The sequence below is a fragment of the Sabethes cyaneus genome, chromosome 1, assembly GCF_943734655.1.
Source record: "Sabethes cyaneus chromosome 1, idSabCyanKW18_F2, whole genome shotgun sequence".
NCBI classification, from domain to species: domain Eukaryota; kingdom Metazoa; phylum Arthropoda; class Insecta; order Diptera; family Culicidae; genus Sabethes; species Sabethes cyaneus.
Window position 1 is genome coordinate 110880864 of NC_071353.1, and position 21016 is coordinate 110901879.

General features: G+C 45.4%; 1 protein-coding gene across 1 annotated transcript; it reads left to right on the top strand.

Annotated features, from left to right (window-relative positions):
* The first annotated feature begins 15975 nt into the window (after positions 1–15975).
* Positions 15976–20238, top strand: LOC128746099 (uncharacterized protein K02A2.6-like). The gene has a single exon (XM_053843148.1). It carries the CDS (start codon positions 15976–15978, stop codon positions 20236–20238), a length of 4263 nt encoding a protein of 1420 aa, XP_053699123.1.
* Positions 20239–21016: the final 778 nt, after the last annotated feature.

The window sequence follows — 21016 nt, forward strand, 5'->3', positions numbered from 1 at the left end:
GGTTCGAAAAGTTTTAGTGAACGTTGTGCAAAACCTATAGAAAGTCATCATCAGAAAAGTTGGTGCATTCTTCAGAAATAAGAAGTAAATCTTGCATTTCATTTGATTCTATCATAACGTGCAAACAGTTTCATATGTAGGGGATTGTTGTTATCGTCGGGCCACTGTTATGGTCGGGCCATCACGATTTTACAGTTTTAGTAACTCATTATATCTATGATACAACCATTGTAAAACTTCTTACTATGATAGCTAACTTTTCACAATATTGTGAGTTTCAATCGTGTATTCAAAACACCCGTACTGAATTCAGTGATTAAATCTTACAAAAAAAGTTTTCCAGGCGCAATAAACTTTTCTTCAAGAAATGATTCATGAAATGCAATTACCGAGATAAATTTTGAAAATATATTAAGTGTGTTTTGCTGCACACGAAAACTGTAGAAAAATCCCCTCCAGAAAAGCGCTATTTGTAAAGCTCGGGTCACTTGAGTAGCCATGGTTGGGCCATCATAATTTTAAGCGCAGAAGCGCAATTATCACTAGAGAATGTCAATCACGTAAAATGTGATGAAATAAAGCAAAATTAATACGATAAAAACCTAGATTTTTGTTGTTTTTTTCATTGTAGTTGTACACTTCGGAAAAGGCTATTGTAGCAATATTGATTTTTGCAAAATCGTCAAAATTTCGCAAAAAATGCAATTAAAAATAGAGTATTTGTACCTAAATGAGCCGTTGTTCACGGAATTCATTCTTTTCATGTCTCTATATAGAATTTAGATTTTCTGCGGTGGTCCACATGGCCCGACTATGACAACATTTTTTGTCTTCACGTAAATGCCTATAACTTTTTTATTTTTCAAGCAATCAGTTCAAAACTTTCCGGAAATATACCTTATTCTTAGACTTTTGCAGCGATGTATTTAGATTTCCAAAATTCCTCTTGAAACGAATGTTATGGGCGAATTTCAAAACGTGGCCCAACCACGACGACACTCCCTTACAACCCAAACGGTTGAAATTGTTCGAAAATAAAGAATTTTCCTACTAAAAGTAGGTGTGCACTTTATAGAATAAACCGTCCTTATTGTAATTACCTCATAATTTACGTAATTGTAACCAACTGAGCAACATTTAAATTTTAAAATATATCTGTTTTGATATGCCTTTGTTCAAAAAATCTAGCAATGTATCTAGCTAAATGACAAAATGAATGTGTAGCCAATGCGTTTTAGTGTACAAACTAATTAAATAACAAAGTACAGTTCTATGATGTGGCCTGACTAGTATTCCAGCTATGAGATTAATGAACCATACCACAGCTATTTTCATTTGCTAATGTTGGTTTAAGCGTTTGTCATTGAATCAAAGATAAAAAAGAACTTTTGGAATGCAATTTATCACATGAACTATATATAATTGCAATCGAGTTGCAAATTACAATTTGCAATTAGTTGCAGAATACCAGCCGCTTAGAAATTATAGGCACTCATTCATCGATTCAGATATTAACTCCGATCACTCAACCAAAATAATCCATGTTCAGGTAATTGAATCAAAAACCAACTTCATGAGCATTCTAAAAGGGTGTCCACGGTAAAATTGTAACACATAAAATTAATTCACAAAATTCGAGTTTTTATCCGAGTACCACCCAATTTTCAGGGTATTAAATGAAACAATTAAACTTAGTTTTAGCGTCTTTATTTTATTTAATCTCGCCTGCTCGTACTTTAGCCACAGCCCCATCCATGAAGTTTTGCACAACGCCTTAAGGGGACAAAACGGCTAAAATTAAAAAAGACATTATTTTTTTTATCTCAGATTTTGATTCTGTAGTTTTTTTCGCTTATTTTGATACTAAATTTAATAATCCGACCACGGGAAGTGGCCGAAAAATGATCCTACATATAAGCATTCCAGTGCGGAGTCGAGCAACTTCGGCGGAATAAAACGCCGCTCCTGGAAAACCGTGGGTTTCAAACTTTATGTACCTTTTTCTCAGAAACTACCCAAGGTATTGGAACAAACTTTTTTTTGTTTTGTTGGTAGTAGCTTGGCAAAGACTTATATAACTTTTTAAGTTTGTAAACGAAACACAGCCTGAGAAAAACGAAAAAGAAGAAGAAAAGATAGCTGAAAAAATAAAAGTTAGTCTTCTTCTTCTTTTTTCTTCGGTTCTGTTTCGTTTACAAAGCTCAAAAGTTATAAAAGTCTTTGGCAAGCTACTACCAACAAAACAAAAAAAAAGTTTATACCTAGGGTAGTTTCTGAGAAAAAGGTACATAAAGTTTGAAAACCATGGTTTTCCAGGAGCGGCGTTTTATTCCGCCGAAGTTGCTCGACTCCGCACTGGAATGCTTATATGTAGGATCATTTTTCGGCCACTTCCCGTGGTCGGATTATTACAAATTTAGTATCAAAATAAGCGGAAAAAACTACGAGCGAAGATTGAAGCATAACCCTAAATCTTTTTGGAAATATGTCAACGAGCAACGGAAAGATGACGGTCTACCCTCGGTTATGTTCCTGGGTGATAAAACGGCGAGCAACTCTCAGCAAATTTCCGAACTGTTCTCGATGAAATTCTCCAGTGTATTTACTGATGAAAGATTGACGATTGCAGAGATATCCACAGCGACCGAGTGTGTTCCTTTCCTGGGTCATTCATTGAACAACCTCACCATCGACGAAGTGATGGTTACATCGGCCGCCGCGAAGTTGAAACTTTCTCGAGCCGTTGGACCGGACGGTATACCACCTGTGTTCCTGAAAAAATGCATCCACGCTATCGCTGCTCCAATGAGCCATCTTTTCAGCTTATCCGTTAACTCAGGTGTCTTTCCCTCAGCATGGAAATCGGCCTACATGTTCCCTGTGCATAAAAAGGGAAATAGGAAAAACGTAGATAACTATCGAGGAATCGCCATTACGAGGAAATACGCCATTACGTCGTGAAAACTGCGTCAAGGATCTGGGGATACTGCTCGACTCTAAACTTACATTCAAACAGCACATCGCGTTCATCGTGGACAAAGCCTGCAGAAACCTTGGCTTCATTATGCGCATCGGCAAGAACTTCAACGATGTTTACTGCTTGAAAGCTCTTTATTGTGCATTAGTCCGCTCCAATTATGAATACTGTGCTCCAGTTTGGAACCCATACTGTGTGATCGCCATTTTGCACGGGATCGCCCAGAGTGCCGCAGTTGTACACTCGACTTACCTCGACGGGAGATAATTACACACTGATCGTCTCTCGTCGTGCTACCGAATATCCGGCCGCACTCAGCGTGGGTTAACGTATGCAAGGTAGGGATAGCGAAGACGTGGCAACAGTGTATGTGTTCAATCGTTCTTTATAAAGGCAACCCACACACATACTATCAAAATGGAGTTAGCCGAATCGAGTCAGTGCAGCGGAGATTCATTCGTTTTGCTCTTCGGAGACTTCCGTGGAATCACCCTTTCCAGCTGCCAAGCTACGAACAACGCTGTAGGCTCATCGACCTAGACCCCCTTCATGTTCGTCGCGATGTAAATAGAGGAACAATTGTCTCCGATTTATTGACCTCACGGATGGATTACCCGTATATATTGCAAAACCTTGATATTCACGTCCGGAGTCGTACATTGCGCAACAGCTACTTTTTACATGTGCCGAATCGACGGACTAACTACAGCAGCTTCAGCACGATTACCGGTCTCCAAAGCCACTTTAACCGCTTTTACTCCAGCTTCGAATTTGACGTCAGCCGAAACGTGCTGAAAAAGCGCTTTTTTTCAACAGCGCTAGTTTTTAGGTTGAATTATGATTTGGGCCACAAGGCCTGTTGATGTACAAATAAATAAACAAGGGCCGATTCTTCAATATAAGCATCATCAACGTGCACAGCCCTCACCTCAGGAGTACCGATGACGACAAGGATGAATTCTAGGCGCAGTTGGAGGGTGAATACGACCGCTGCCAAAACATGATATCAAGATCGTTATCGGGGATTTCAATGCTCAGATTGGCCAGGAGGAGGAATACAAACCGATGATTGGAAGGTTCAGTGCACACCATCGGACCAATGAAATGGGCCTAAGACTTATCGACTTTGCCAGCTCCAAGAATATGGCCGTACGTAGTACCTTTTTCCAGCACAGAATCCACCACAAGTACACCTGGAGGCAGAGCTGCAAAAATTCAAAATCATACTGTTAAAATGCGCCAAAATGAGTTAGCTACGAAATCAGCAACCTATGATTCGTGCTACCTGATAAATGAATTAAGGGCGCTATCGTGAACGCCGCCGTCCAGTATGTGAACTTTGTTTTTCCTTTAGCGATTGTGGCAGTCAACTCACACATGATATCACTGAGTCTGAACTTTAAAGAAAATCATTTTCATTTCAACTAAATGATTTTTTCCGGGAGCGCCTATGCGTATCAAGATTTTTCATAAAAGTGCTTATAATATAATTTACATTGTGTGTTCAATCATGAATGGTTAGTTTAGACGCTATTAGAATTTAATTTTTTCAGGTATATGCAGCAATATTTTTTGTTTAGTTGTACAATTATTGTGATTAAAATTAAAGTGTTAAGTAAAAAATCTTAAAACTAAATTCTTGCGAACATAGGCGCTATGTATGTTAACTGCCTGTGTGTCTAGATGCGTTACTGAAAAAATCATTTCATTTGTTGAATGTTGATTTTTTTGATAACTGAAAGTAGCTCACTAGACTGCGTAGGGAAAGTAAAACGCGCGCAAATTCAAAATCAGCCTTTGGATATGTAGGTATCAAATATCTCCGAGTGCTATGATTTGATATTGGTGTTACAATAGAGGGAATATGATGAACTGATATTTTCCTTTTTTCAAACTCATTATTTTCTGTCAACTGTTTTCAGCCCTGCCTGGAGGTCACCAAATCAGACAGAATCACAGATCGACCACGTTTTGATCGACAGTCGGCACTTCTCAGACACTTTCGACGTCAACTAGGAGCGCTAGTGTGGGTGGCAAAGGCAGCGGTATGCCTACCACGCCGGACACAGCGATGAACGGCCCAGCGCTTATCAGGGCGATGGAGAAAAATAGAGACGCTGTACCTAAAGTGGTAGCAGCGTCACAGCAGCTCGAGGTAATAATCGAGTTTACGTCAGGTCGCGGCAATTTCTCCAAGGACCTGAAGCAGAGCTTGCTCATGCTTCGGAGAACCTTGAATGGAGCGACCAAAACGCACAACGACCTCGTGGCGCGTGCAGGAGAGGCTAAGAAGGTGACCGTGAAGGCGTCGAAGGCAGTACAAACGGACGCTTGCCCGTTGACGGAGTGTCGTAACGCGGCCCAGGAGGCTACGGAAAGCGCTACCAGCAGCGGTAAGGCATCCGCCAAGCGCCCGAGACAGTCCCCGGGGGATAGCACCCCTGGCGGACCGAAAAAACGCCTGATCGGTAAAAGCCCTCAGGCTAGCGGGTTGGCAGAGCTAACCGATGAACCAGCGGGAAGCTCCAAGACAGGTGGCCCGTGGACCGAGGTTAGGGCCAAGAGAAAAGGCGGAGGAGGCTCCAGTAAAAAAACTGCTCCACTTAAACCGGCAAGAAAGCGAGCGAAGAAGGGCGACGCTCTTATCCTGAAAACCGACGGGTCGAAATATTCGGAGGTTCTGAAGGCCATGAGAGGAGACGCCCTACTCAAGGATCTGGGCGCGGACGTACGGAGCATCCGCCGCTCACGCACGGGCGATATGATCCTCGAGTTAAAGAAGGACGCCACAAAGAAGAGTTCCGCATACAAGCCCATAGCGGAAGGAGTGCTCGGGGACGGAGTGCAGGTACGTGCTCTCACACCAGAAGTGACTCTCCAGCTTAAGAACCTGGACGAGATCACCGAAGTGCGTGAGGTCGTACAAGCTCTCAAAAAGCAAAGTGGAGTGGTGGTGGCAACCGAGGCGGTTCGCCTACGCAAGGGTCCGGCCGGGACCCAGGTAGCCACCATACGACTTCCGCTGATTGACGGAAACAAAGCCCTGAAAGCTGCTAGGCTAAAAGTGGGGTGGTCGGTATGCCCACTGAGCGTGTCCAAGCAGTCGGAAGCTTGCTTCCGGTGTTTCGAGCACGGACATAAAGCCTGGAACTGCAAGGGGCCAGATAGGAGCCAGTTGTGCAGGAGATGTGGCAGTGCTGGCCATAAAGCAAAGGACTGCGCGGAGCCTCCTAAGTGCCTGATCTGTACCGGTAAACGGGACGCAAAGCACGTAACGGGAGGTCCAAGGTGCCCGGCCGGTGTGCCGGCGACTAAGCCACGTTCATAGTGCAAGTGACACAACTCAACCCGAACCACTGCAGCACAGCTCAGCAGCTGTTACACCAAGCAGTTTCTGAGTCAGCAATGGACATTTCCATAGTCTCGGATCCATATCGCGTCCCTGCCGGAAACGGCAATTGGGTCTCGGATAGGTCTGCGACGGCGGCTATATGGACAACAAGCAGGTTCCCAGTTCAGGAGGTTGTGTCAACTGCAGACGAGGGATTTGCGGTTGCCAAAGTGGGTGGAGTGTTCTACTGCAGTTGTTATGCTCCGCCGAGTTGGTCTATCGAGCAGTTTACGCGGATGGTAGACCGAGTATCAGTTGTGCTGACTGGTTTAAGGCCGGTGGTTGTGGCGGGCGACTTTAACGCTTGGGCGGTAGAGTGGGGAAGTCGTCGCACGAACCATAGGGGTCGGATTCTGCTTGAAGCTCTGGCAAAGCTCAACGTAGATCTGGCCAAGGTCGGCAACACAAGTACCTTCAGTAGGAACGGTGCGGAGTCTATCATCGACGTGACTTTCGGCAGTCCTGGTCTGATAGGAGACTGGCGGGAAGATAATGGCTACACTCACAGTGACCACCAGGCGGTCCGCTATGGTGTCGGTCAGATAACGAGGCGGCAGGCGGCGAGTAGGGCCAACACTCCAACCACCCGTGGATGGAAGACATCATACTTCGATCCCGAAGTATTTGTGGAAGCGATCCGGAGAGAGTGCGGTGATCGCGGTATGCCCGATCCGAACGCTGATCATTTGGTTGAGGTACTGTCGCGAGCATGTGACGCTACCATGCCTAGGAAAGGTCGTCCTAGGTATGGCAGGTCACCGGCTTACTGGTGGACAGATGAAATTGCAGAACTCCGCGGAGCCTGCTTTCGTGCGAGGAGAATTATGCAAAGAGCTCGTTCGGATGAAAGCAGGGCTGAATGTCGAGTAGCACTTGTTGCTGCACGCGCAGCGCTTAAGAGCTGGATAAAAGCTAGTAAACGAGCCTGCTTTGAAAGGTTATGTGCTAGTGCCAATGCGAACCCGTGGGGTGATGCCTACAGAGTCGTAATGGCAAAGACCAAGGGTGTGATGGCGCCCGCTGAGCAATCGCCAGAGATGCTGGAGCGGATCATCGAGGGCCTCTTTCCGCGCCACGAGCCAAGGCCCTGGCCCCAGGCCGCTGAGTCGTCCCACGGCCGACGTTCCAGTATCTCAGACCATAGCGTAGGATGGTCGGCCTCCCAGCCGAACATCCAAAGTAACGTGGGCGACGGCGGTTTGGAGGTCGGGGAGGAAGTGACGGTTACGAACGAGGAACTCATTGATATCGCTAAATCCCTAAAGGTGAGCAAGGCACCGGGGCCAGACGGTATCCCGAATATGGCCATTAAAGCGGCTATTTTAGAGGCTCCCGAATTATTCGGGGCAGTAATGAATAGATGCCTGGAAGCTGGCCACTTCCCGGACAGATGGAAGCGACAGAACCTGGTCCTATTGCCGAAGCCGGGAAAACCTCCGGGTGTCCCCTCGTCATATAGGCCGATCTGTCTACTCGATACTTCCGGCAAGGTGCTGGAGAGGGTTATCCTTAACAGACTCGTACAGTACACGGAGGGTACAAACGGTCTGTCAAGGAACCAATTCGGCTTCCGAAAAGGCAAATCTACGGTGGATGCCATCTTGTCTGTCACTAAGACAGCCGAGGTGGCAATCCAGCCCAAGAGGACAGGTATTCGTTATTGCGCAGTTGTCACGCTCGACGTGAGAAATGCGTTTAATAGCGCTAGCTGGGACTCCATAAAACGCATAAACGCAACGCGCTAGCCAGCTCGCTTCGGAACGTCCAAGTGCCGGTGTCGCTGTACAGAATTCTGGAAAATTATTTCCAGAATCGTGTGCTATGCTACAACACGGAGGAGGGTCAGAAATGCGTTCCAATCACCTCAGGGGTTCCGCAAGGTTCCATACTGGGCCCGGTGTTGTGGAACGTCATGTATGACGAGGTGTTGAAGCTTAAGTTTCCGGTAGGGGTGGCGATTGTCGGCTTTGCGGACGATATCACCTTGGAAGTCTACGGTGAATCTATCAGAGAGGTTGAGTTGACGGCTGCCCACTCTATAAGCATTGTTGAAGATTGGATGCGATCCAGGAAACTGGACCTAGCGCATCATAAAACGGAGGTTATTGTGGTGAACAACCGCAAGTCGGTGCAGCAAGCAAATATCAGCGTCGGGGACTGCACTATTTCGTCAACGCGGTCCTTAAAACTCCTTGGAGTCATGGTCGACGACAAGCTCAAGTTCGGGAGCCACGTCGACTATGCCTGCAAGAAGGCTTCCACAGCTATTTCGGCATTGTCTCGTATGATGTCTAATAGCTCTGCGGTATATGGCAGCAAGCGAAGGCTTTTAGCCAACGTGGTCCAGTCCATACTCAGGTATGGCGGGCCGGTGTGGTCATCGGCGTTAGGTACCAAAAGCTATCTAGCCAAGCTGGAAAGCACCTATCGTCTCATGTGCTTAAGAGTGGCGAGTGCGTACCGCACAGTTTCACATGACGCAATCTGCGTCTTAGCGGGTATGATGCCTATTGGTATCATCATCAGCGAGGACGTAGAGTGCTTCAACCAACGTGGAACTAGAGGCATACGGAGTACCACAACATCGGCCTCGATGATCACATGGCAGCGGGCATGGTCTGATTCCACAAAAGGCCGGTGGACACATAGACTTATCCCGGAACTATCCGGATGGGTCAACAGGCGTCATGGCGAAGTCAACTTCCACCTGACACAGATTCTGTCAGAGCATGGTTGTTTTATACAGTATCTGCACAAATTTGGGCATGCGGAGTCCCCCGAGTGTCCCGAATGCGCGGACGTTGAGGAAACTGCAGAACATGCTTTCTTCATATGCCCTCGTTTCGAGGGCGTGAGAAGCAACATGATGGCAGTTAGCGGACAGGACACTACTCCGGATAACTTAGTCCAAAGGATGTGTTCTAGCTCGGACGTCTGGGGTGCGGTCAATGCGGCTGCTACCCAGATCGTACTTGAGCTACAAAACCGCTGGAAAGCCGATCAACGGCGAATAAACAGCCTAACTACCATAGTCCAGTAGTTATCTAAGAGCGTGCGTTAAGCACAATAGCCCCTCCCTGAAGTAATACCGATAAGGTGGTTTCAGGGGGGATTGAGGCTGGAGACTCGAGTAGAGTTTTAGTGGGTCTGGATCTTCACGATCTTCACGGGATACCAAACCCCACTCCCTGAGCTGTCTTCTCAGGTGTCTGATAGCAGATTTCCCTACTCGTTAAAAAAAAAAAAAAAAAAGACACTTTCGACGTCAGATCCTATCGAAGCGCTAATGTTGACTCGGACACCAGTACCTAGTGATGGTTAAGATGCGCCCAAGACTCTCCGTTGTGAACAACATTCGGTACCGACGCCAGCCTCGGTTAGATCTTGCGCGGCTGAAGCAGCCAGACGTCGCCGCAAACTACGCGCATTCACTCGAAGCTGCGCTGACGGAAGAGGACGAGCTGGACGAAGCCCCTCTCGAGGACTGTTGGAACACTATCAAAACAGCCATCAGCAGTGTAGCGGAGAGCTCCATCGGGCATGTGGCCGGAAATCAGCGGAACGATTGGTTTGACGATGAATGTAGGAAGGTGATGGATGAGGAGAACGCTGCGCGGGCGACTAAGATGCGCAATGCCACACGTCAGAACGTGGAAAGACACAAACAGAAGAAGATGCAGCGAAGCCAAATCTTTTGGGAGAAAAAGCGCTACCTGGAAGAGCAGGAATATGCAGAGTTGGAGCGGTTGCATCATTCTCAGGAAAGTCGAAAGTTCTACCAGAAACTAAACGGATCCCCCAAAGGCTTTGTGCCGCGAGCCGAAATGAGTCGGAATAAGACTGGCAGTATTCTGACAGACGATCGTGAGGTGACCGATAGGTGGAAGCAGCACTTCGACGAACACCTGAATGGCGCCTCCGCCTGGGCGGCGGGGAAAATGATTTCGACGGTGCAACAAACGGGGAAGAGGTGCCAGCCCGAACGATAGGCGAAGTTAAGGAGGCCATCATGCAGCTAAAGAACAACAAGTCAGCTGGAAAAGATGGCATCGGAGCGGAGCTTATTAAAATGGGACTGGAAAAGCTGGGCGTTTGTATGCACCGGCTAATTGTTAGGATTTGGGATACGGAACAGCTACCGGAGGAGTGGAAAGATTATCTGCCTGATCTTTAAAAAAGGGCAACAAGTTGGACTGTGAGAACTATCGAGCGATCACCGTTCTCAATGCCGCCTATAAAGTGCTGTCCCAAATCATTTTCCGCCGACTATCACCAATTGCGAACAGATTTGTGGGAATTTATCAAGCTGGCTTCGTCGAAGGTCAGTCTACAACGGATCAAATATTTACACTGCGGCAAATCCTACAAAAGGGCCGTGAATATAGAGTTCCCACACATCATTTGTTCATTGACTTCAAAGCCGCATGTGATACCATCGACGGGAAAGAGCTATGGAAAATCATGGACGAGAACAACTTCCCCAGGAAGCTCATCAAACTGATTAAATCTACGATGGATGGTACACAGTGCTGTGTTTGGATTTCGGATGGATTGTCAAGTTCATTCGAATCACACAGAGGGCAAGGTCAAGGTGATGGTGATGGTCTTTCATGCCTGCTGTTCACCATAGCGCTACAAGGTGTTATAAACCGAGCGAATATCAACACGCGGGGCACGATATTCAACAAATCTAGTCAATTCGTCTGCTTTGCCGATGATATAGATATTATCGGCAGAACATCTGTGGCGGTGGCTGAATAGTAAACCAGACTAAAGCGTGAAGTAGAAAAGATTGAGTAAAAGATAAATACGTCTAAAACAAAGTAGGGGAATGTCGTCGTGGTTGGGCCGCCTTTTTGACATTCGCCCATAACTTCCGTTTTAAAAAGAATTTTTAAAATGTAAATAGATCGTTGGAAAGGTCTAAGAATAAGCTATACCTCTGGAAAATTTTGAACTGATTGCTTAAAAAATAATAAAGTTATAGGCATTTACGTGAAGACAAAAAATGTTGTCATACTCTGGCCACGTTGTACAGGTTGGGCCACCGCTCTTAATCCAAGAAATACGTATTGAAATTCTATGTAGAGACATCAAAAGAATGAATTTCGTGAGTAACGGCCCATATAAGTATAAATATCCTATTTTTAATAACATCTTTACGAAAATTTTGGGAATCTTGTAAAATAAATTTTACTACAATCGCGTTTTCCGATGTGTACTACCGCAATGAAAAATCAACAACAATCTAGGTTTTTATCGTACTAATTAGGCTTTATTTCATCACATTTCCCGCGACTGACGTTCTCTAGCGAAAATTGCGCTTCTGTGCTTAAAATTATGGTGGCCCAACCATGGCTACAGAAGTGGCCCGACCTTTACAATAAGCGCTTTTGTAGCATTTACCCCCTTACCCTACCCAAACACCTAACTGGACGGGGTTTTTCAATAGCCTTCGAATAGAGCACAACACACTTAATAAATTTTCAATATTTATCCCGATAATTGCATTTCATGAATCATTTCTTGAAGAAAAATTAACTGCACCTGCAAAACTTTTTTTGTATTGTTTCAATCAGTGAATTCAGTGTGCATGTTTTGAATACACGATTGGAACTCACAGTATAGTGAAAAGTTAGCTATCACAGTAAGAAGTTTTACAATGCTTGTATAAAGCTATCACGAGTTACTAAAACTGAAAAAATCGTGGTGGCCCGACCATAACAGTAGCCCGACGATAACGACATTACCCTACATGCTGGCCAGCGGAACCGAGGCCGAACGACACCGTCTGGGCAGTAGTATATTGATCGACGGCGATGAGTTGGAGGTAGTCGATGAATTTGTCTACCTTGGCTCACTGGTAACGGCGGACAATGATACCAGCCGTGAGATTCGAGGCGTATTATCAGTGGAAGTCGTGCTTACTATGGGCTTCACAAGCAATTACGGTGGAGCAGACTAAGTCCCCGTACAAAGTGCACCCTGTACAAGACGCTTATTAGACCGGTTGTTCTCTACGGGCATGAAACATAGACAATGCTCGAGGAAAACCTGCGGGTGCTCGGAATTTTCGAACGACGAGTGCTAAGAACGATCTTCGGAAGCGTACAGGAGAACGGAATGTCCCAGCGTTTTTCGGCCAAATTTATGAAGCTATGCTTTTATTCCTTAAACGTAGCTCTGTTGGCCAACAGCCACCCGATTTCACGTTTAACACCTTGGAGATCAGATGCTGGGGCATTACTATCTTCCAATGTACACTCCCGAGTTAACTTCTGTTCCGCCTCCTTCTGCAACGTTGCCATTGTGGTATTCATAGAAGAACTGCTTCCACCTGTCGACCACCTCGCGCTCGTTTGTGATTAGATTCCCTTACAAGTATGGTTTACCTTCTCGTAAAACTTGCGCGAGTCAGTAGTTCGGAATAGCTGATCTAATTTTTCACAATCTCTGTCCTTCGTTTGGCGCTTTTTTTTTTTTTTTCCTGTATGGACTCATCACTGCGACCAGTAAGTTAGATCTATTGTGATATCGCCCGGGTGTTTGTTGTATAACCCGCACTGCATTTATTTTAGCTATAGTCGCTATTGAGTGAGCGATATGCTTATTGAATTTCTTTTTTTTATGCGTGCTTGTGTGTAATTGGGTACCCTTCTTTCAATGCTTTACTCTACTTTATCCACCTCGTTCCACATGACAGCGCACAGTCCCCAATTATAGTCATCCCTGGCGTAGCAAACCAGTGCATTTTTACTACAAGGGTCTCATTTTTGCACTGTCAATAGGCCATATCGGGATAATATAGAACTCAGCATGAAGGAAGGGCGATGAGGGGCCTGAGAATAAACCCATGCTAAAGTCACTTTGACATCGAATGGCCTGATTCTACTAAGATTCGAACCCATGACCATTCGCTTGTCAAAGCAGACTCGGTAACCTTGCGGCTACAGAGCCCCCCGTTTGGCGCTTCTTCAGGATCGTAGTTAACTGGTCCCTTGCTCGTCGCTTTCTGGCCAAATTGTCCCTGGTGGCAATGCTCAAATAATTTTTCCAAGCAATTTGCAAAGTAAATTGAGTTCCGGAAACGGAATGTAGCACTAAGGATTTGCTTTGCTATAGGCAGAAGTGCTGAGTAACCTTCCTCAAAAGTGTGTCTTTAAAGGTAAGCATTGATCAAAGACGTCATCCCTATTGATCCTACTGTTCTCATATGGTGGAAGACTTCGACCAAAATTGATCATGCAATTCGCAATAAAAGCGCAATAAAACTCGCTTTATTACTTGGAAATTTAACTGAGCTTGTCAATATGTTAGGTAAATCTGAATACGGTAGACGAAGCAATTGGAAGCTCCTAAATGGTATCCGAAACAGAATTATGTGAACAATGCGATCAAAAGCAGCTTTAAGTTTTGTATATATTGTGTCTGCTAGAGCCTCATCTTCTATCTGGCGAATGCAAAATGACCAGAACTGCAGCAGGTTCGTATTAATTGACCTTTTAGGAAATAGCCATGTTGCACCGTCGAGATGTAAAAGTAAATTTTACTGAACAGCATTTCTTCGACGATAATTTCAAAACAGTTTCGATAGTAATCCAAAAACCTTCACCTTGACGAAGCCACCTGTGGGATTGGAACAACTTGACAATCCAGCCGAAAAGTGTCCCGCGTACGCAGTGTACTATCGTGCAATTAAAGTCAAAGACATTTGAGGTCATGCTTTTAACGCTCGAAGGTATCATATGTAGCTTTGAAATCATCCGATGTTGTACGGGGAGCCTATATTCACGGCTTTTAGCAGAATCTACCGAAGTGTAAATATTTGGTACGTTATTCAACAAAGCCAGCCAGATAACTTCCTACAAATCTGTTGGTGAGTGTCGGCAGAAGATGATTTGCGGAGTATTCTGTAGGTGGCACGCGGACCTTGAACGCGTCATGTGACGCCAAGGCCGAAAACGAGGAGCTGTTTACAAAATTCTGTGGTCGTTGGTCATTAGTGGATCGCTCTTTTCCTATAGACCAGCACATAAAGTTACGTGGGTTTCCCGCGACGGCCGAACAGAAAACCAAATCGACCACATCTGCAACAGCCGAAAATGGCGAAGGAACCCTCTTGATGTACGCAACAAACGCAGCGCTGATATCGCATCCGGCCATCAACTTGTTATCGCTGACGTTACGTTTGCGCGTCGCATGTATCCAACGACGGGAGGAGAAAGTTGGGTATCGTTACGACGTTCGCCGGTTGGAGAATCCTGAGGGGAAAAGGGCTTTTGTCGAACAACTTGGATCCCGAGCCTCGGAGTTGTCACCTAGTGGAACCATCGAAGAGCAATGGACCGGCATCAAGAACGCCTTCATCACGACCAGTGATGAAACCCTCGGCAAAGTACGCAACGGGCGGAGAGAGTGGATCTCGGATGAAACTTGGAGGAAGATCGACGAGCGGAGAGAGGCGCGAGCGCGAACCAGATCGGCTAAGACAGCTTGTAACATGTTGTGGATTTTACGCCGAAATTTAGATAATGAATTTTGTCTTAGCATCAGTTGTTTAATGTAGAGTGACTATATACAGAGTGGCGACAATGTCAAAATTGGAATGATAATTATCTGTCAGTGTCATTCCAATCGAGCAGAGGACCTATCCAACGCGTATGCAGGAAAGAGAAAGAAAAACCTTGAAAAAACCGCATTGCATACATTTGGGATGACTTGTCGCCACTCTGTATATAGTCACTCTAGTTTAATGTTTGCTTAGCTCGACTAAAAGATTTGCTCGAAAGTGAAAAGTTTCACGTTCAAATTATTTCGGGTAACGCCGGAATGTAGACCACGCTCATACGGTAAGTCGCGTGCGATGAGTTATTTTAATTGCATGCGTGAAATATTTCGTATCATGAAAGTAAAGCTCGATAAAACATAAATCGGTAACGACCGCTAGATGTCACTTTAGTATTATGCTGCTAAAGGTGTGCAAGAGAAAATAAGGTACTCATTTCGCCATACTTAAATTAGTTTATCCGTTTAGTGGGCGCAGCCATGCTGTCTAGAAACCGCCAAAATTTGAATAAAGGAACCGAGGTTCCTTTATTAGAATATTAAAGCTACTCGTCCATTTCGCTTACGCATCGGCTGGTGAACAGAAGTTCCTAAAAGTGTTATCGAGTTGAATACAGTTTTTACGAGCATTGTGTTCTTATATTGAAGATTAACCAAAGGGTTAATTGTGCTATTTAAATTCTTTTATAAAGGTACAAAACTATTACCATATTTATCTTCCAGTATAAAGTTATTATTTGACCGCGTGGTTGAAATAAACCCTTCAAAGAATGTTATGTATGCAATCCAACCGTCATAATTTTTCCAGTGTAAACTGTCAGTTCTTTCTAGAAAATAAAAACCGCGTTCGCGCTTACAAATGTTCCTCCATAAAAATCATATTTTCTCAAATAATCATTCGAATTCCGTTATGTCTGCGCGTATATCGAACCGCGTATAAGATCCCTATACAAATCTACCCACATACACGATAAATTGGTGTCAGAAGTGGGATAACATTAATAAACCGGTCGTACGAAAGTGAGGTTATAATCGGTCGAAAATGGCCCAAGCCAATGACGAATTCATGCAGGCGTTATCTGCAATGATTGTGCAAACCCTCAGAACGTCAATCGGAAATGCTGTTGAACAGGCGAATATCGGTCCTCGGAATCCTGCTGGAGACGCTGCTGCTCCAACACCGAAAGTCCCGTCATTCTCTATGAACGAATACCGGTCCGCAGAAGGGACATCCGTTTCGGACTATCTCAACCGATTTGAGTGGGCGCTGCAGCTGAGCCACATACCAGAAGGTCAGTACGCACACTATGCCAGAGTTCACATGGGAGCTGAACTGAACAACGCGTTGAAGTTCCTCGTAACCCCCCGGAATCCTGCAGAAGTACCATACGAGGAACTACGTGCTACGCTGGTCAACTACTTTGACCGAACGAAAAACAAATTTGTAGAAAGCATCAAATTTAGACAGATCGTCCAGCAAAAAGGTGAAACGGTCGCGCAGTTCGCCTTACGATTGAAACAAGGTGCATCACATTGTGAATACGGTAACTTTCTGGACCGAATGTTGATCGAGCAACTTTTACATGGACTCGAGGCTACAGATACGTGTGATGAAATCTTAGCAAAGAAACCAGAAACGTTTCACGCTGCCTACGAAATCGCGCACACGCTAGAAGCAACCCACAACACAGCACGAGAGGTGAACACAGGGACACTATCGCCGAATCCTGAAACCGCAAACAAGCTCGGTTACGAAAACTCCAGATATAGAAAACTAACGCAACCTGATTACCGTCCGTCAACATCATACCCGGCACAACAGCGACAGCGAAATTTCGAGTCGCTAGGTGGTAGGCAGCAATCCAGTAGTTACAACAATCGGGTGTCGGACCCCTGTAATGGTTGTGGCGGTCACCACCTACGGAATCATTGCCGTTTCCGTAATGCAAGGTGCAACAATTGCAACAAGAAAGGCCATATTGCTAGAGTGTGCAGATCAACGAAGGTCAATTTACAAAATTCTTCCACCGACGAAGTTCAATCACAAGAGGACGCAGTTTCTGAGCTTGATTCGATACAGTCGTTAAGCCAGGTGTACGACGTACATTCGATCGGGAAAAAGATGATCAACGTGCAGATAGAAGGGCGGTCTTTACAAATGGAGTTAGACACCGGAGCACCATGCGGGATTATTGGAGAAACAATGTTAAAAGCTATCAAACCGAGACTTTCGCTGTTACCAACGGACCGACAGTTTTCGAGTTACTCCGGTCACCGTATCAATTGTATTGGTCGCACACCTGTGAACGTATCTGTCGGAGCTGCAACGCGTAGGCTCAATGTATACGTAGTATCCGGAAAATCTGAAGCCCTCTTTGGTCGAGAATGGATCACACACTTTACTGACCAGATCAACTTAAATAGACTTTTCGCACCCGGCGTGCCTGTCAATTCGCTTGCTACTACCGCACTAAGTCAGAAAGAAGAAGCTAAGTTATCAGAACTACTGGAACATTTTAGTGACATTTTTAGCGACATTCCCGGTAAGCTTGTGGGACCACCAGCAAAAGTGCATTTAAAACCAGATGTATCACCAGTTTTCGCTAGGGCACACGATGTACCCCTTGCCTTACGCGAACGTTATGCAACAGAAATCGATAAAAAACTCGCTTCAGGATTTTACCAAAAAGTGGACTTTTCGGAATGGGCATCACCGACACACATCGTCGTGAAGAAAAATGGTAGTATTCGGATCACCGGTAATTACAAGCCAACCGTCAATCCGAGGATGGTCGTTGATGAACATCCAATACCAAGAATCGACTCAATTTTCAATAAAATGAAGGGAGCTGCCTTGTTTTGCCATTTGGACATAACCGATGCCTATACACACTTGTCAATCGACAACGAATTCAGCCACGTACTTACGCTGAACACCACGACACACGGGCTTATCCGTCCTACGAGAGCGGTTTATGGAGCTGCCAATATCCCTGCTATTTGGCAACGCCGAATGGAAACCGTCCTTCAGGAGCTGGACAACGTCGTCAGTTTCTATGATGATATTATCGTTTTCGCAAACAACTTCGACGATCTACTGCTAGCGCTAACAAATACAATGGAAAGGTTGAAAGTTAATGGTTTGCGGCTCAACCGATCAAAATGTGTGTTCGTCGTACCGTTTCTCGAATGTTTAGGGCACAAAATCGATCACCAGGGACTCCACAAGTCGGATAAACATATCGAAGCCATCCGTGATGCTCCACGCCCATCAACGCCAGATGAATTGCAGCTTTTCTTAGGTAAGGCAACTTATTATAGTTCATTCATTCCGAACCTTTCCTCTAGAGCCAGAAGCTTACGCGACATGCTTCTTACCGATCCGTTTAAATGGACACCAGAAGCTGAGAAGGCTTACCACGATTTGAAACACGCTTTAATCTCCCCGCAAGTATTAATGCAATACGATCCTACATTGCCGGTGGTTCTAGCAACGGATGCTAGTAAAACGGGCTTGGGTGCTGTGCTTTCACACCGACTTAGCAGCGGAATAGAACGGCCAATAGCCTACGCTAGCTGTGCTATGTCCAAGACAGAACAACGATACCCGCAGATAGACAAGGAGGCACTTGCCATCGTGTGGGCGGTGAAAAAGTTTTTCCACTACCTTTACGCTCGAAAATTTACGCTCATTACTGATCATAAACCTCTTACACAGATTTTTCACCCGGAAAAATCTTTACCTACACTTTGCATCAGCCGTATGGCAAACTACGCTGATTATTTGGCCCATTTCAATTTTGACATAGTTTATAAGCCAACTAACTTGAATACAAATGCTGATTACTGTTCACGAATTCCAGGCAAATTGGAGCATTCCGATATCGACAGCCTGCCTCTGCGCGAGGGAGGAAATAGCGAGGATGATTTCGGACTATTCGCTCTTCATCAAATGCAGCAGCTACCAGTGCGCGCTGAACACATAGCACGAGAAACACGTAAGGATTTACACCTCGGAAAAATCATACAAGAACTCGAACTGGGCCGTAATCTAGCTCAACTAGGATATAAGGCTCCAGAAGCAAAATACACTATTGTTGCCAACTGCTTGCTATTCGAGCATCGCGTAGTAATACCGCCCACTCTTCGTCAACCCATTTTGAATGACCTACACGCAGCGCACATCGGAGTGGTGAAAATGAAAGGACTAGCACGTTCATTCGTTTACTGGCCTGGAATCGATTCAGACATCGAGTGTATGGTAAGATCATGTACAGAATGCGCACGTCACGCACCTGCCCCTGCGAAATTCAGTAACCACCACTGGGAGTATCCAAAAGGTCCATGGGAGCGTATTCATGTGGATTACGCTGGCCCGGTAGCGGGAGCAATGCTGCTGATAATTGTCGATGCATACAGCAAATGGTTCGAAGTAAAAATCACCCATTCTACGACGACATCCGCCACGATCAAGATACTGGATGATGTATTCACTGCATACGGTGCCCCTATCACACTGGTGTCCGATAACGGGCCGCAGTTTACTGCTGCAGAGTTCGATTCTTTCCTACAGGCGAACGGGGTGAAGTTTCACAAACTTTCGGCTCCATACCATCCAGCTACTAACGGGCAAGCTGAACGATATGTCCAAACAATTAAAAACGCACTAAAGGCGATGAATACGACAAACAACACATTGCAAACAAACATCAATAAATTTCTGCAACAGTACCGAAGAGCACCTCATGCTGAAACTGGAGAGTCACCGGCAAAACTGTTCCTTGGTCGGAATGTTCGAACACGACTTGATCTGGTTAGACCGCAGAATCTTAACACTAAGATTTCCGAAAAACAACAAGCAGCCTTCGATCCTTCGTTCCGGTCATTCGAATTAGGGCAACACGTCTATGTTCTTTCCGGAAACCCCCGAATGGACAAATGGATTTCGGGAATAGTAGCTGCCCGTTTAGGAGACCTGCACTACGAAGTGGTTTACAATGGGAAACGTCTGAAACGTCATGTAAATCAAATGCGAAGGTTTGACGGCTGTACAATCAGTGATAATGGTACAACAGGTGTGGCAAAACGACGAGTGCGTTTCTATGGAGATACAATGACGTCACCGGATCAGCGATGCAATTCACCTTGCAGTACTTCGTTGGAACGTTCGTCCGTTTCTACAAGCTCACCAGATGCCCGATTCCTGACTCCTCGTAGCAGTCCAGAGCAGCATCAGGAAAGTTTACCGTTCATTTTACGTCGCTCAGACAGACCACGCCGTCCCCCTCTTAGATATTCACCGTAGTCGTGAGGATCGGATTTCTTTCTCAAAGGAGGGAGGAAATGTTATGTATGCAATCCAACCGTCATAATTTTTCCAGTGTAAACTGTCAGTTCTTTCTAGAAAATAAAAACCGCGTTCGCGCTTACAAATGTTCCTCCATAAAAATCATATTTTCTCAAATAATCATTCGAATTCCGTTATGTCTGCGCGTATATCGAACCGCGTATAAGATCCCTATACAAATCTACACACATACACGATAAAGAAGAACTCTGTTCAAGTGTACCGTGGTATAAATCGTACAAAGGTAAATTTTGAATTTTTGTTTAAATGTTGGTGTAGTAATTTACGTATTTTCGTTCGAATTGGACAGTAGCGCTCCATGCGCTTTTTGTACGGATTTTTTTTGCTGGATTCTGGAGTGCTACGGTCCACTTTCCGTTCCGTTCGTGTGTGCAGTTAAGGCCCGCCTTCGTGGCAGTTAAACGGGGGCGTGTGGTGTTTTTCGTTAAGTTTGCGTTGCGAAAGTGTACACGGCGGTCGTCAATTGCCGCGCGTGTTTTACCGGCCTTTTTATCGTTACACTCCGTGGCCGAAGTCCGAGAGCCGACAATCAGGACACGTCGTCAATTGCGTGCATTTTGTCGAGTCTGAGGTAGGGGTTTCATTCCGTTTCGGGAGATCTATCACTGAAACGTAGTACGTGGGGTCTTCCAGGCACGTTGGTCCCTGCCAAGGACAAAACCCGGGTACGCATGATCCTAGTCATTGCGTCGCTCTCGTGAGTAGTTAAATCGGA

Excerpts from the sequence above, each read along its gene's own strand:
- LOC128746099 (XM_053843148.1), top strand. The coding sequence starts at position 15,976 with ATGGCCCAAGCCAATGACGAATTCATGCAGGCGTTATCTGCAATGATT.